Below are 15580 nucleotides of genomic sequence, written 5' to 3'. Positions count from 1 at the left end.
CAGTGTGACTGGATGTCGCAGCTCAGCAGCATCTTCATTCTGAATGTATCATTGCTGTAATTTATGTATAATAATGTGATATTTTTACATACATAGTAGTACAAGTGTTTTTGTAAAATAATGAAACATTTTTTATAAATGACTATATTTAATTTATATCACCAACAATGCCCCCCTCTCATTGGAAAACTTTAGATTTTATACAATGTAAAGAATAAAACTGCACTTGTATAAAACGTTCTCTTTCCAACATGTACTATACAAACAAATCCTCACATAGAACAATACCAAATATTTACATCTGAAACAACATGGTAACGTAAAACATTTAATTTACACTTTTATTCAAACAATGACAACAATTCTGCTACAACGTCTGCTCATAAAGTATTAAAAAACCTGTGCAACACAATGTCAGTAGAAGACGGTAACACTTTCATACGGTAACATTTTACGGTAACACTTTCACTCTGTGCTTTTCTCTCTCCTCCCGCTCATTGGAGACGGTTTGAATAATCGTCTCCATCGCAGGGTACTGAAAGATGCCTTGCTTCTGTGGAGCAGAGAAAAGGGGATGCAAACATATTAGACTAAGAAGCACAAAGTAGAATTAAAGATCTACGTATGGATGCCCATTTAATTTATTTCAGTTCAATTTAGTCTTGTACTTATTTTTTTCTCTGTATAAAATTAAACATCTGTTTGTGAGATAAGGGGTAATTTATTATTTATGCTAATTATTTTCTGGAATCTCACCCCAAAACAGGCTATTATCTCTCTTGTAAAATGATTGTAAGGAATTTGGAAACTATAAAGAAAACAAGTCAATTTCACAGTAAAACTGAATACAGGGTTAAATATGATAGTTTTTGAATGAAACTTGGATCTTTACCCTTCGGTGGTTCTTGTACATCTGAGCCAGAATCAGCAGCAGAGCGAGGAGGAGCAAACTGAGCCCGACCACAGCAGCGGTGTTCTGTGAGGTACCTGACGCTTTTTGTCCACTAAGACTACCTGTGAAGAAGAAAAAAACAGAAACAAGTTAGAAAACGACATTTTAAACAAAAATCAAGTATATTAGCAGAACAAAATCAAGAGGAAAGAACTTACTCATCATTGGATCATTGTACGTTATCATTGTGGTTATGTTTCCTAAAATGCCGTCTTTGCCTGAGAACCGACATGCCCATGTGTCCCGGCTCTCCTCTGACAACAGGCTGATACTCAGAGTCTGCCCCTTGTGGATGGGCCCGAAGGCCTGATTGAGATCATTGGTCACACGAACCCATTCATATTCAGTGACCTCGCTCGTGTCGGACAGTTGGCAGGTCAGCGTCACGGAGCGTTTCTTCTTTGACGGGACACTGCTGTCAACTGAGAGAGAAAAAACAAGACGATAAGATGAATTGTAGTCGGCAAAAGAAAATATAGATTCAGGGGATTTAACCTAAAGCTTAAACTGAATCCATGTAAACTTACTTTTGGCGACGACGAGCTGGATGTTTCGAGCGAGCCTTTGTCCTTTTATGGTCCCAGAGCATCTGTACCTGCCCTCATCCTTCAGGTCAACCTCTTTCAAACTGGCAGATTTGTCCCAGGGAAGCTGAGAGGACGGTGAGGATGGAGAAAACAAGGCAAAGCGGCTGGGAGCTCGTTTATTAAGAGACCCAGTCTGCAGTTTCTCCCAGAGTGGCGAAGAGGGGTTCAACCCGGAGGAGAAGACACAGGGGAGTGTGACTGCAGATCCCACAGCAGCATACACCTTGGTGTCGTCAGATGGTGGTTGGATGATTCCTTCAAATAGAGCAAAGAAGCACATTTCAGGAACGTCTGCATTGATGAAATACGATGCACACCTCAAAGTTTTACAATCTTTAAATCTTCAAGGCATTTTTTTCCTCCAGCATCTCACCTGTCACTGTCAGAGTTGCTGAAGCTCGGCCTTCTTTGCCCCTGTAGCCCACCACACAGGTCCAGTTCCCCGTCAGCCTCGCAGATGCCTTTTCCGTCACGATGCTTTTCAAGGTGTCTCCCGGTGAGGTGACTCTAGTCTGGCGTGAAAATCGACTGTCGTTCAACATCCACTGCACAGCAGCAGCCGCATCAAACCCAGGAGTCACCTGACAAGTGACTGAAATGTCTCTCCCCCATATGGGAACCAATGGAGAGATGGACACTGTGTTGGACACAGGCGAGGACGAGATTAAAGACATTTGTATAATCACACAACATCTTGTAAAGACATGAAAGCCCTCAGTTCATGGATTGTTAAATTCAGCATTTCAACATGTTTATTACCTGTAATGATTCTGAGCATGACCACGGTTTCATCAACTCGGTCTCCCTGCTCCACCCTGCAGGAGTAAACTCCTCCATCCTCCTCCATCACTCTGAGGATTTGCAGGCTGTAGTCGCCTCTTTCAAACTGATTGTGGGGGCATCGTACGCGTTGGATCCCTTTCTCTGACCAGCTCGAGCCCCACAGCTGCACCCCGCTCTTCTGCTTTCTCCAGACGGTGCTGTGGTAAGAGGTGTCACAACAGTACAGTGTCATCTGCGTACAGACACACATGAAGTGAAAGGAGAGTGAGATGCGAAAGGACAAAGTTGTGTCTTACCCATTGGCGGCTTTGCTCCAGATGATGCCAGGAGAAACATTGGATGTCGGGCTGTATTTACAGGGTAGTACAGCCGGAGAACCCGCTTCAGCAAACACCTCTGTCACCTCACACTGAACTCCTGGGGAAGAAACATACAAAATATATTTCAGAAAGTTTACAAAAAAAAATCTTTCATAGTTTCTTAGTGTTAAAAAGAAAATATGTAATTACCTGTCGTAAGAAAAGTGATCAAAATAAAGATGAAACACTCCAACAACATCATTTTGCTGTTCAAATTAAGCTCCACTTAAGTAAACTTGCTTTCTCTCTGTTCGATATGCTTATAATGTGTTTTCCTGAGTTGGCTGATGAAGTATATTTATATGAAGACGTGGGCGCTGCTGTGGGCGTGGTGTTTGGTCGTTCCCCTGCAGATCACGTGACTTCAGCTACAGGCCCGGGCTTTGATGTGGCCTGGAAACTGTAAGACAGAGATGCAAACAGGGAGACCCACTTCCTCCCACGGATTCTCTCTGTTTCACTGAGTTTCCTTCTTCACAGCAAATACACTGTGTAACAGCTCATAACCTTATCTGATTTGCCAGTACACGAGTCAAAGTGAGTTGAATGGGACCATGAACGGGACACATCTTACAGAATAGGACATCTGTAAGACTTGTCTGACGTTCCTTTTTTTCACAGTGGCCTTTGCACCAAATAAACAGGATCTAGATTATAATGCTTCTCCACACACTGCAGAGTGTGGATGTCACTTGTTTACCAATATGTCCTGTCTCATTCACGGAAGCTGTAGTTGTTGCTCTGAAACCGAGATACAAAACTGCAAACGCCAAAAACCGCTGTTATTCCTCCGTCACTGCCAGTTATAGCTGTGTTGACAACCAGTCACCTCACAGCTCTCATCAGCATCACCGGTACGGGAAAGAGGCCATTAAGTAGCACATTATCTTGTTCTAATGGATTTTCATGAGAGTGAATCATCCCCTCCATTCTCACGTCTTTGTTTTCATTGTCGTCAGTTCTTATAGCACAGCCACCACAGAAGAAACGGACCCACACCACCAGTCAAACATCTGTTTATCTCATGTATTAGAGCATATTTTTGATTCATTGTAAATACCTCAACACTGGTGGAAGCTGATCGAGTCCTGTCTTTTCACTTTATTAGACTGATCAGATGCTTAATATATCAGATGCATTACTGCAGACTTGTCTTTTGCCTGCTGTTATCTCAATATATGGTTTCATGATTTAATAATGTAACCCGTAATAAATTATTTACAACACAATATCACATATTGCACGCAAACACAAGAGTTTACTTCTACAACTACAACTCCTCCTGTGGACACACATAAGGGGACGATATAGTAAAACACAGTTGTCATAATTTTAAAAGTCATAATTTATAATACTGCACAGTAACTAAAAAATGTAATTTCTGAAGAAATAGTATCTATCTATCTATCTATCTGTCTGTCTGTCTGTCTGTCTGTCTGTCTGTCTGTCTGTCTTTCCGTCCGTCCGTCCGTCCAACTATCCATCTATCTATCTATCTATCTATCTATCTATCTATCTATCTATCTATCTATCTATCTATCTATCTATCTATCTATCTATCTATCTATCTATCCATCTATCTATCTATCTATCTATCTATCTATCTATCTATCTATCTATCTATCTATCCATCCTTCTATCTATCTATACTGAAAATGATCACACAGATGGATGAAACACCTGAGAGTGTGTGGGTGAAACCTCAGAGATATTTGTATTCTTCTCATGCAGGCATTTTCCTTGGTATCAGAAATGTGACTGATCGTGTGATGTAAATCGTTACATCTCCTCCATCCTTCCATCCACACCTCCTCCCCACCCCTTTTCACATATTTACAGTTAAACTTGTTTCAGATTGTGGCTTCAACAAGACAAAGTTCAGTGTCAGTGTCATTGCAGTGTCAGTGTCGGGGGGCATGTGTGCATCACTCTTTGTGAGGTGGTCTTTCCTCCAGCTGATGCTTAGTCACCACCACTGTATCTGAATATGAGGTGAAGGGACTGTAAAGGAAAAGGCCCCTCACATGGAAACAACTGAGCTGAAGTGCTTCAATAAATCCAGAGAATTATGTTGATAAAGATGAGCTTGGAAAATAGGCAAATTTCTTCTGTAGAAAATCATCAAGTGAGTAGTTTGTTCCTGTGCCGAGTTCTCACTGAATTATCTCAGACAGTAGAAGAGATACGTCAGTTTTTCTCTTCTGATCTCAGTGTTAACATTCAATAAGTGATAGAATTAAGACCTGCTGTGGTTGATTTTAAATAACTGATATGATTGATTCGTGGTAATTTATTCTGTGTGTAGGTGATGATATGCAATGTTCCACTGAGTTTTACTGGCAGAGGAAGCAGAGCACAGATTAAAAAAACGTCTCTGCGAAAAGCTATTAAATCCTCATGTCAGCGTTTTATTAAGAGCTGAGGGTGAGACATGAGATCAGGTTGCACCTCAAGACCACGTATGCTTGTATCTAAGATTCAAAAATTAAGATAGAAGAGTGCGACAACACAAAAGAAAAGTTGCTTTCCAGAATATGCATTAGGCTTGATACTCTATGAGAACTAGTTATTACCTGAGATGAGGGATGGATTCAGAATAATACCTCTGTGTTATCTTTCCTCTCCTACACACTAAATTACTTTTACGGTATTCTTTTCTGTTGCCTAGTTATTTTTTTACTTTTACACAAGGATTTTCAAATGTAAAATAAAGTATTAAACAATTCAATTGAATGGTGCAAACACTCCCTACACTTACAATAAGTCACTGGCCTTTCTCTTAACAGACTGGTGCAGTGGGTTAAATTAAAGCTGAATGGAAACTGCGGTTTAATGATATTTTGTTTGGTTTAAATTTCCACATGCTCGTTGACGTCTTAGCAAGAATGAAATAAAGACAAAGATCGGTTTTACTGCACTTGTTTCTTTGAAAATGACAAATATTCCACACGTCTCTATACAACAGTAAGACTGAAAGTATCGCTATGCGTGTGTGTATGTTTTTGTGTGTGTGTGTGTGTGTGTGTGTGTGTGTGTCAAGGCCTTGAACAATTATTTAACTGAATCCCTCAGAGACACTCCATGGACGTGTAAGACAAGTGAAACGTCTGCTTTGTACTTAATAAGCTTATAATATTTTCAATTAAAAATGTTAATGGGAAAAGTACCACAGTAAGATAAATGTAGCAGAGTAAAAAGTACAATATAAATGCATTAAATATAAAATGTAGCAAAGTAGATTTGTATAATGTAACAAATCATGGAAATACTCAAGTAAGGTGCAAGTATCTCAGAAATGTATTTTGTACTGTACTTTAATAAATGTAGTATGGAGCCATAGCAGTGAGGTCCTGCTTAAACATGCGCTCGACCAATCGTGAGTCAGTCTCAGCTGTCAATTATATTGTTTCACCTCATTTTTATAGCATTAAATAACTGATTATGACCAAACTTACTGGGAAAATGACACTTGGACATTTATCAGTGTGATGATAACCACCTAAAATGACGATAAAACCATCTTTGAGAAAGATTTGGCTGTTTAGTCTGGTGCATGTCCCATTCATTAACATGTAGGAGGCAAAATAACAGAAACCCTTCACCTGAGCGACATAAACTGCAGCCTTTAAAATGACCATAAACTTTAGTTTGGTCAGTTGGAGCAGCATCTTGTCCTATGTTGTTAAAACAGTGTTATGTAGGTGTACCTAATAAACTGAGCAGCGTAGATTGAATGGGTTTGACGCTCCGGCAGCGCTTACCGCCCTCTACCGGTGAAAATGGAGCAAGAACGCATTTTATACTTGCGCTGCTCTGCGGACACTACGGTAGCGGCGCGGTGCATTGTGGGACACAGAGTAAGATGGAGGCGACCAGCAGCTGCATGATGAAGCTTCAATAACATGTATTTCAAAGGGTTAAATATCCGCGTGAAGCTTTAATTCATTCTCCAGTGATAGAAGTAACGAAGCGACTCAACCGGAGAGAAGCCCGTGATCAGCGGGGGAACAGGTGTGTTCACGAAACTGACATTTCATGTGCGAGCTAATGCTAAAGCTAAGGGTCAATGTGGAGGAGAGAGCGAGCAGCTGACACTTTGGAAACACCAGTGATCAAATAGCTGGTTTGTTTGTTTGTTTGTTTGTTTGTTTACATGTTTGTTTACATGTTATCTCTCCATATGTTTGCGTAGAACACGTGGGACATGTCTGTGCTGGGAGCTTTGCTGAGAGCTGGAGCGACCTTCTGTCATTCTGCTGGGAGCCTGCTGCAAACGGCCAGGGGCTTTTCCACAGGTGAGCACCGACACTGTCTGTGATCACACCAACATGAACCATGTTTCTAATGTCTGTGCTGCTGCTTCACCTCCTCCTGCTTACACCCTGCTTCTGCTCAGTGGCAGAAGAAGCACACACACACACATTGTGTCAGTGAAAGTCCCAGTACCTCGTTTTCAAAAAGACATCACTACAAGCAGAAGTTGTGGATTTAAGTAAAAGTACAAAAACAAAGTAATCGCTGTAGTCCTTTTTTTAAAAGTGATGCTACAAAGTGTGAGCATCACTCTTAACAGCTGGAGCAGGAGCTGGCTATTCTATTTCTATTCAGGCAGCTCAGGCTACTGGTTCGTAAAGAGGCTGGGCAATATGTCTTTATTATATTTCAAACTTTTACCTAGATTATGGTCTGTGGGGATAATCAGTCCTCAGTGGAACAGGTTAAACTGATTTACGCTTTACTTATGTGTGTTCATGAACTTATGTTTTAGGGTAAAATCTTAATGTTAAAATAAAATCTTATAAGTAACTAGTATGTGGAATCGTCAAATATATTAAGTGGAGTGAAAAGTACAATATATTCCGTCTGAAATGTTGGGAAGTAAAGTTTAAAGTAGCAGAAAATTCAAATAGATAGCAACGGTGTTAGTGCCTCACAATTGTTTTTAAGTCCATGACCTATTTGATTAAATTGGGTACAATCAGACGGAACTTGTGAACATATACAATTTGATGCATAACTTTAGGTCTTTAATAATCTTTTGTATCAGTTGATTTTTTTCATGTTGTTTCCTTTTTGGGGGGGGGGGGGGTAGATATTAACAATGATACAAATCAGATATAGATGGGAATTCTTACATTTGAGAAACGGGAATTTGGTGTTTTGATTTGTGTCTCAAATTACTTATCCTCCTGATAAATTTGATGCGAGGCCATATATCTGTGCATCCACTGATCTTAGACATGTTTAATTTAATTTAGACATTTAAACATTATGTTGTCGTCAGGTACATGCTGCCAGATCAGGATGCATGCCATCCCTCAGCCGAAGAGGGTGGACAGGTGGACTGAGAAGAGGAGCATGTTTGGAGTTTATGACAACATCGGCATATTAGGCAAGTACCCTGAACCGGCTTTTTATTTCCTTTAGCAGACCGTCTCAGACATATTCAAAATGTATTAAATGTATAATGGATCCAAATATGTTTTTCAAATGGTTATTTATTGGAATCAAACCAAAGTCTCTTGTTAGGTCATGTTTTGAGTTATTAGATGTATTTTTCCCAGATAAATTAGTTGAGTAGATTATGCATACAGGTTTACTGTATTATCAACTTTAGAATATTTTTAATTCCATAGGAGACAGTTAAATTGTGTAAACTTGAGTATGGGCAGATAAATGCATGGGCATTTTAAACCACCTGGCTCAGATTGTGCCATGCTGAGTTTTGAGTTCTCTACAACTGTGCCACTTTCCCACTTTCCCAGCTTCTGCTTGCTTCCTGTATGCGGTGCAGAAACTGAAAATCTCCTTTTGTGCCTGCAGGAGATTTTAAAGCTCATCCCAAAGACCTTATTTTGGCCCCCTGCTGGTTGAAGGCTTTCAAAGGTAATGAACTGCAGCGTCTAATTCGTAAGAAGAAGATGGTGGGAAACCGAATGATGACGCTGGAAAGACACAACCTGGAGAAGAGGATCCGATTCCTCTACAAACACTTCAACCGCTTCGGCAAACATCGTTAACGTCAGCAGACCAGCCAATAAGGACTGTTTGAGTCATGTTCTCACTGTACCGAATATTTCCATGTTTCTACGATACGTGAACTTTTTTCAATCGTTTATTGATTGTGTTTGTCCCTGTTAACAATAATGATTAATTGTGATTTTTTTTTTTTCAAACACAAAATACATGATATACAAGCCTGAAAATACATTATAAAAATGGATTGGAGAAGAAGCCTTGTTTTGTTCATTCCAGCCGACGTCAACTCCCTCAGGATCCATTCAAGACTGAATGATTTTTGTTGATTTATTTACTGTTGATGCTTGAGTTTTATCCAAAGTCAGTGGCACTTTATTATACCACTAAAACTGTGTGAACAGCCAGGAGTAAGATGAATATTCTACATTCCGTTGGGAACATGATATCTCAAGAATGCCTTGAGGGAATTAGTTCAAATTTGGCCGAAATGTTCACTTGAACTCGTGGATGAACTGATGAGATTTGGGTGGTCCAGGTGATGTCACAAAAATGTTTTGTCTCATGATATCTCAAGTCTGTCCTTAGGGATTTTCTTAAAATTTTGACCAGTTGTAACTTGGACTCAAAGATGAACTGATTAAATTTCGGGGTCAAAGGTCACGTTGACCTCTTAAGAGTCTGGGAAAAAATGCATATAGACGGAAACTGCTCTGGTTGCTGGAGACGACAACAGGGCGGTAATTCTAGTTTTTATATAAAATCAGTAGAAATGTTGATGCTTGAGATTCTTCCACTGCTAGAAGAGTGTGAACACACAATCTAAGTGTGTGTGATTGTTAAACACGATCTTCAGAAAGTATTGACATTAATACAACGTGGAAACTGCCTCCGGTCATCTTTCAACGCGACTGTAGATGACAACCACTTCTTCAGACTTTGCTTTGTGCACAGGGACATAGTGGCATGAGCAGTGAGAAGAAAGTTAAACAATTATTATCAGAGTAGTAACTGACAGTCAGGGCTCAGGACCTCCGCATGATCAAATGATAAGTCGTTGGCAGATGATTAAATAACATGGGGAAATAAAACAAAACGTACTTATTTAAATATTTTTGTGGCTTTTAAATGTTTGTGTTTCGTCTAAAATACTTATACATTTTCAAACTGGCATTCCGATTTTCCTTAAATGGAACAAATCCGCGTGCGGCCCAAAGCAGTGACATTCAAATCTGGGATGCGTTTCCCTGCTCAATTAGCCTCCGTGTCTCTTGTGCAGAGAGTTGATGATCAAAATGGAAACTGCAGGTTTCAGGAATCAAAGTAGAGCGAATGCAAAAAGGGCAAATGTGGCCCATGAGGAGGTGGATGAAGAGGAGGACTTGGAGAATCCCAGGCCCGGGAGGAAACGGTCGAGTCAACACTCTGTCGGCATCCACTGTACCGCAGTGTCGTCCCCCCCACCCCACCCCACACACAGGGAGCTGCAGTACTGCAAAGTGTGAGAGGGGAGAGAGGGGGAGGGGAGGTGGGGAGGAGGAGGAGGGGAGGGGGGGTGCACCGCACTGTCGTTACGAGTCCAAGTGGAGGGAGGCAGGAGGAGAGACGCATTATTGCAGCAGCCGACGGTGCCACAACACTTTTTACGCGGACGAGAGAGAGGGAGAGAGAAGGGAGGTAAAGAAATCAACCGAATCTTCATGACCGGACTTTTCTTTTCTTCATCCTACATTTAAAAAAAGCTGTTTCTAGGAGAAGTGTCCGCATCCCGGAGCAGGAGGAGCCGCTGCAGGGACACAACATCCCCGGACATCCTCCTCCTGCACGGATTATAACCCAGAGGTACTTTCATCGCCCTCTTCTTCCTCCTCCTCTGTTTCTCTTCTTCTTCACACCACACTCTCCAGCTCAGCCTCATCGCCGTGAACTCCCTGCTCGGCTGCTTGCGCCCGTGTTGCGGTACTTTTGAACGCATCGCTCCAGAGGACCCGCTCCACTGCGCCAAACAGCCCCGCGCGTCAGTTTCCTCTCCATCACTGAAGCGTTCGGGACTTTTATTGGGACCAGTGCCCAGAAATCCACGTCTCCTTCATCCCAGTGATTTCTCTGTTTTTTTCTTTCTTTTCGTGTGGTACTTCAGAACCTCCCTCTCTCCTCCTCCTCTTCCTCCCCCTCCTCCTCCTCCACTGCCCGTGAGTCAGTTCAAACAGCTGCAGAGAAGATGTGAGTATTAATGCGTCTTTTCTCCTGCGCTCTTTATCACTATATAACATCACAATACATCTAATGCATGGGTCTATATTTGCTCATATTCGAATCCATTGGTTTCCCTGCATGTTTTCCAGTAGGGGTTGTTATTTTATTTTATTTTATTTTGCGGCTGAACTGATTTCTTTCAGCTTGACAGATTTTGCTGACGCAAGTAAAAAAAGATTCCGTCACAGCGTCACTAAATAATGAATTCCAGAGTTGACTGTAGTCACCAAAGGGTTCTGCTGTGTTTAATCCAGGTTTTTAGATATAGTTTTACACCACAGATAGAAAAAAATAGTTTATTATATTGTGGATTAGAGGAGATATTAGGATTGAAGGACTTTTTGGTGGCCTAGTGTTAAAGAACCTTCATGACAGATGATGAAGACATTTTGATTCCTCATCTTCACAGTTGCTTCATTTTTATTTATTTAATAATTTGTCCTCCTCCAGCGTCAGTGACAGAGTGATTTGTATGAAAGTGTCCTGCAGTGAGTCAGTGGCTTGTTTGCTCTGTTTTACACCTCCACTCCCCCCTGCTGGAGGTTTACCCACTAACCACTGCACTTCACCCCTCTCCACCCAACCCAACTCTTTGAAATCTGTCCATCCTCTTTTATAAACCAAAATTCTATCCCCCATTATTCTTCTTGGGCAGGACTTTCTTTCCTATCTGTGTCCTAAACTTTCTTATTTTAAATTGTCTCCCTTTCTTCCCCTCACCTGCTCATCCTTTCCTCTTCTCCTCCTCTCTTTACTTCTTATTCCCCTCATTCTTCACCCTGCATATGCAGTTTTTCTCTGTTGCTATCCCACCTCTGTAATCTGCAAATTAATCTCAGCAGTAGGTGGGGAGCTCTCTACAGTTTAAACTCTATATTATTAATATTATCCTTTCCTCCTCCTCCTCCTCCTGCTTCTCGTCAGGTCTGCCCCAGATGCCGCCGCAGCCCCCGGTGCTCCAGGAGCCCCCGGTGCAGATGGAGCGCCCGGCCAACCTCCAGGCCCACCCAACACTTCCAGCAACCGCAGGCTACAGCAGACACAGGCCCAAGTAGAGGAGGTGAGCTGCAGCAGGCCAGTCGAAGATTCAGGGCCAGAATTTGAGTTTACATGACACATGTCAGCGCGAAAGCTGCAGAGGAATCTCATCAGAGGCTTGATAGTGAAACATCTGTCCGTACGTTATACACACAGTGTACATACACTGAGGCAGAGATAACCAAGCATGTGGAAGGCTTTGTCACTGCTCTGATGTTCTATGGAAAGGTCTGGTCTTCTTGATATATAGCAGCCTCTTCTGTAATTTGCAAATGGATTGCAACTACTTATTTATTCATGTTTGTTATGTACAGTGCACCATATCTACAGAAAGCCCTCCACCCCCTGTGCTGCTCTCCTTTAACCGTGCTTGTTATTCCCTTCATCTCCCCTCCACATCGCTGCCAAATGCTTTCTCATCCTCGCCGCCGTGGCCTAGGTGGTGGACATCATGCGGGTGAATGTGGACAAGGTTTTGGAAAGGGACCAGAAGCTCTCAGAGCTGGATGACAGAGCGGATGCTCTCCAAGCCGGAGCCTCCCAGTTTGAAAGCTGCGCAGCCAAGCTAAAGAACAAGTACTGGTGGAAGAACTGCAAGGTGGGTACATTAGTGTGGGTCCATTAAACAGACTCGTCACTGAAATAAACTCATGGAGTATTCATGTGCCTATTAGTACGTAGTGTAGTGCTCAGAGAGGATTTATGAATATATTATAATGGACACAATTTAAGTCTGAATCCAATCCTCAGCTTTTTCAATGAAGTGCATCAAACAGCGTTTTCAGCCTGAGGTGCGTTCAGGCGAACACAGTGAATGTGCTGGGGCATCTCTCCACACTCTCATCTGTTAATGAGCTGCTGTGCACGTCTGATTAGATGCTTTAGGGAAAACAGGAAATTGTAGAGTTTTCAACACAGATGAACCATTATCGTAAATATCTTTGTCTTCTTTTTTCAGATGATGATCATGATGGGCATCATTGGAGTCATTGTGGTTGGAATAATATTCTGTAAGTAGAAGACACATAGTTTCATCTTTATCCTTATACAAACATTTATTGGTTGATGAAGTTGATTGATATATGTTTATAATAACCGATAAGGTTCTTTTAAAAAGTAGCTGATTATTCAACTCTGGCTTTCCTCCAAATTTAGCAATTTACATTTATAGAAAAAAAAGATCCTTTATACATGGCAACAATGTACATGTTGGTATATATTATATATATATTACATATATATATATATATATATATATATATTAGTGTTGATGTACAAGGGCTGTTAACTTTACAGTTGATTTAAATAAAGAAATAGTTCTGGTTTTGTTGAAGGACACTGACGGCACCAGCGTAACATTTTAAATTTCTCCTCCATAAATAATTATGCCTGAGTTTTCATGCACAATATTTTCTTTTAAAACAAACCTGTAAATTTCAAAGGAACAGCTCAGCCTGTTAGGTTACAGCTTTGCCCGACTAACGTCTTCCTCTCTCCTTCATTCACAGTGTACTTCTTCTACTGAACTCAGCCCATCAATACAGATGGATATGGACTTGAGAATGATACGAGAGGGAAGAGAGAAAAAAAGAAAAACTAGCGCCACTCCTCCCTCTTTTATCCGTCCTCTCCTCCCTCTCTTCACACAGTCTTCCATCCAACCATCTTGCACTTACACATGACTTTAGTGTTAATAGGTGTGTCTGCTTTCTTTGTCCCTCCCTGTTCCCTCTCTTCTTATCGCTTTCTTCCACTGTTTTGGCGTGAAGTCGAACTCGCTCGCTCTCTCCCGGTCTCTGCACCTCATGTATTATTGAAGGTCGTAGCAGGCGGAGTGAAAGAGGAAGAAAGAAAGAGAAGGAGGGAGGGACGGAGGGAGAGAGAAAAATCCTTGTGACACGGGGAACACACGGGTCTATGAGCCCAATGAACGGAGCCATGGGGGGTAATGTACAGTGTACAGAGGGTGAATGTGTGCAGGGAGATTGAACCAGAGTTTGCAGTCCTTTCTACCCCTGATACACCAAAGCTTGTTCATATTAACTTTTCTGAGAGTCCTGCATTTGTAAATTGATACTGACATGCCAAACTAACACTCTCCTCCTCCTCCTCCTCGTCCTCCTCACCACCACCACTGCTTCCATCGTCGCTGCTTCCTAACACGAGGTCATGTTAGATTAAGATTGTGATCGGTTTTGTTGTAGGCGCGTGTGTATTTGTGATCCAAAGCATTGTAGCTAGTAGCTTTTTCCAAGTTTAGTGACTTTTTCTCCTCCTGCTTAACTTTCTCTTACTTAGCCTCTTACTTCTCCGATGTTTAGTGATAGAAAAGAGAAAGATGTGAAAAACGGTGTGAGGGTTTAAGAAAAGGAAGAAGTGATTCAGGGATATGTAGTTTGAGCATTGCAGCATTTTTCAGCATAAATAAGTGAAAAACTACTTGTGTCTGGACCGAAAAGCGATTCCTGACTTGTAGTTCTATAACGATGCTTCATTTGTACGGGGGGTTTTGTACCACAGGTGGTGGCATGTAACTTTATGCCTCGCGGCATAAGCAGCGAGGTGAGCAGACGAGCAGCCACTGACAGACAATCTACTGTGTACATGAACCCCTCCGACGCAGAGGAAGGCCTCTCAAATCTGTCCTGGGACGGAGTCACAGCCATAGACAGATAAATGTGTAGCATCACATTTCAAACAGGTAAAAACAACATCCAGAGTCGTGTTGACAGAAGTGTTTGTGTGAATGTTGTTTTCAAGTTGATCCGATCTATGGAAAAGCAGCGAAACGGGAGAAAAGACTTGATTGGGAAAACCTCGGAGCCGCCCGGCCCTCCCGCTGCCCCCTCACCCGCTCACATCAAAACAGACCCAGCCTCCACCTTCAGTTCAGTAACAGTCAAAAAGAGGTGTTTGTTTCTAACTTGCATGGCAAACGGTGTCCATAGTTTTGCCTATTTGTGTGACCTGTGTATCTGCCATGTCTGAATCTAACTGCCGATTGTACATTTTCTTTTGTTAGTGGTTTCAAGGACCTATGTATATTTTCTGATCTGATAATTACTGCTTATGCAATGCAACGAGGACTTTGCCAAGTTTTAAATTCACTTGCTTTTGAGAGAAAAATTATATCCAGAGACTGCAAACAACTGCTACTATTGTGAACCGTTAAATACATGTAGTATTGTATGAGTAGAACCATAGTACACATCTGTCAGACAATGCTCCTGAAAGCAAGTTTATACATTCTTTCAGGTTTTCTGGGAGGGGGGGGTTGTTGTTGGAGAAAAGCTTGTTTTCCTCTCCTCAGACTGATTTTGAGAGTTGATGAAATTGTGAAAATATGAACAACCTTACGTGCAAAGTGCATTTATGAATAATTGTAGCAGTTCCAGTCCAAAATTACCCGATGGTATTGTGCAACAACAATATTAAAGGGTAATTACCACATTAGGTATGAGAACATGTGTGATTTACAGTAAGAGATGCAACTGGATTTGCAAAAAACAAATGCATGCTTACCACTTTTGCTGATGCCAATAAAGAAATCATCAATAGACCTGACGACGGACCTTTGTTATACTTTCTTGATACATTGAGCCAATTTAGACCTTGTTGTTTTCCTCCAT

At 41.5% G+C, this 15580-nt stretch overlaps 3 protein-coding genes across 4 annotated transcripts; 2 read left to right on the top strand and 1 right to left on the bottom strand.

The window, feature by feature from the left end:
• Positions 1 to 393: 393 nt before the first annotated feature.
• On the bottom strand, positions 394 to 3118 carry LOC117776803 (lymphocyte activation gene 3 protein-like). The gene is made up of 8 exons (XM_034611111.1): positions 2832 to 3118; positions 2619 to 2739; positions 2299 to 2519; positions 1913 to 2176; positions 1480 to 1794; positions 1111 to 1374; positions 893 to 1014; positions 394 to 553 (listed from the first exon to the last, which is right to left on the bottom strand). The coding sequence occupies exons 1-8, from the start codon at positions 2881 to 2883 to the stop codon at positions 452 to 454; spliced, it is 1461 nt and encodes a 486-aa protein (XP_034467002.1). The 5' UTR covers positions 2884 to 3118; the 3' UTR covers positions 394 to 451.
• A 3387-nt stretch (positions 3119 to 6505) lies between these two features.
• mrpl51 (mitochondrial ribosomal protein L51) lies at positions 6506 to 8915 on the top strand. The gene is made up of 4 exons (XM_034611185.1): positions 6506 to 6692; positions 6874 to 6976; positions 7966 to 8073; positions 8505 to 8915. The coding sequence occupies exons 2-4, from the start codon at positions 6886 to 6888 to the stop codon at positions 8699 to 8701; spliced, it is 396 nt and encodes a 131-aa protein (XP_034467076.1). The 5' UTR covers positions 6506 to 6692; positions 6874 to 6885; the 3' UTR covers positions 8702 to 8915.
• A 1254-nt stretch (positions 8916 to 10169) lies between these two features.
• Positions 10170 to 15508, top strand: zgc:92912 (uncharacterized protein LOC436805 homolog). Of its 2 annotated transcripts, XM_034611188.1 has the most exons (6): positions 10170 to 10499; positions 10798 to 10880; positions 11838 to 11973; positions 12391 to 12549; positions 12910 to 12961; positions 13460 to 15508. In XM_034611188.1, coding segments are annotated over exons 2-6 (366 nt in total). In that variant the 5' UTR covers positions 10170 to 10499; positions 10798 to 10878; the 3' UTR covers positions 13477 to 15508. The 2 variants fall into 2 exon arrangements, with proteins under 2 accessions (XP_034467079.1, XP_034467078.1); XM_034611187.1 differs by lacking the exon at positions 10170 to 10499 and having other exon boundaries at positions 10591 to 10880.
• The last annotated feature ends 72 nt before the right edge of the window (positions 15509 to 15580 follow it).

This window comes from Hippoglossus hippoglossus, chromosome 16 (genome assembly GCF_009819705.1).
Source record: "Hippoglossus hippoglossus isolate fHipHip1 chromosome 16, fHipHip1.pri, whole genome shotgun sequence".
Lineage (NCBI taxonomy): Eukaryota > Metazoa > Chordata > Actinopteri > Pleuronectiformes > Pleuronectidae > Hippoglossus > Hippoglossus hippoglossus.
Note: the sequence above shows the minus strand (reverse complement) of the source record. Positions and strands in the feature narration are given on the sequence as shown.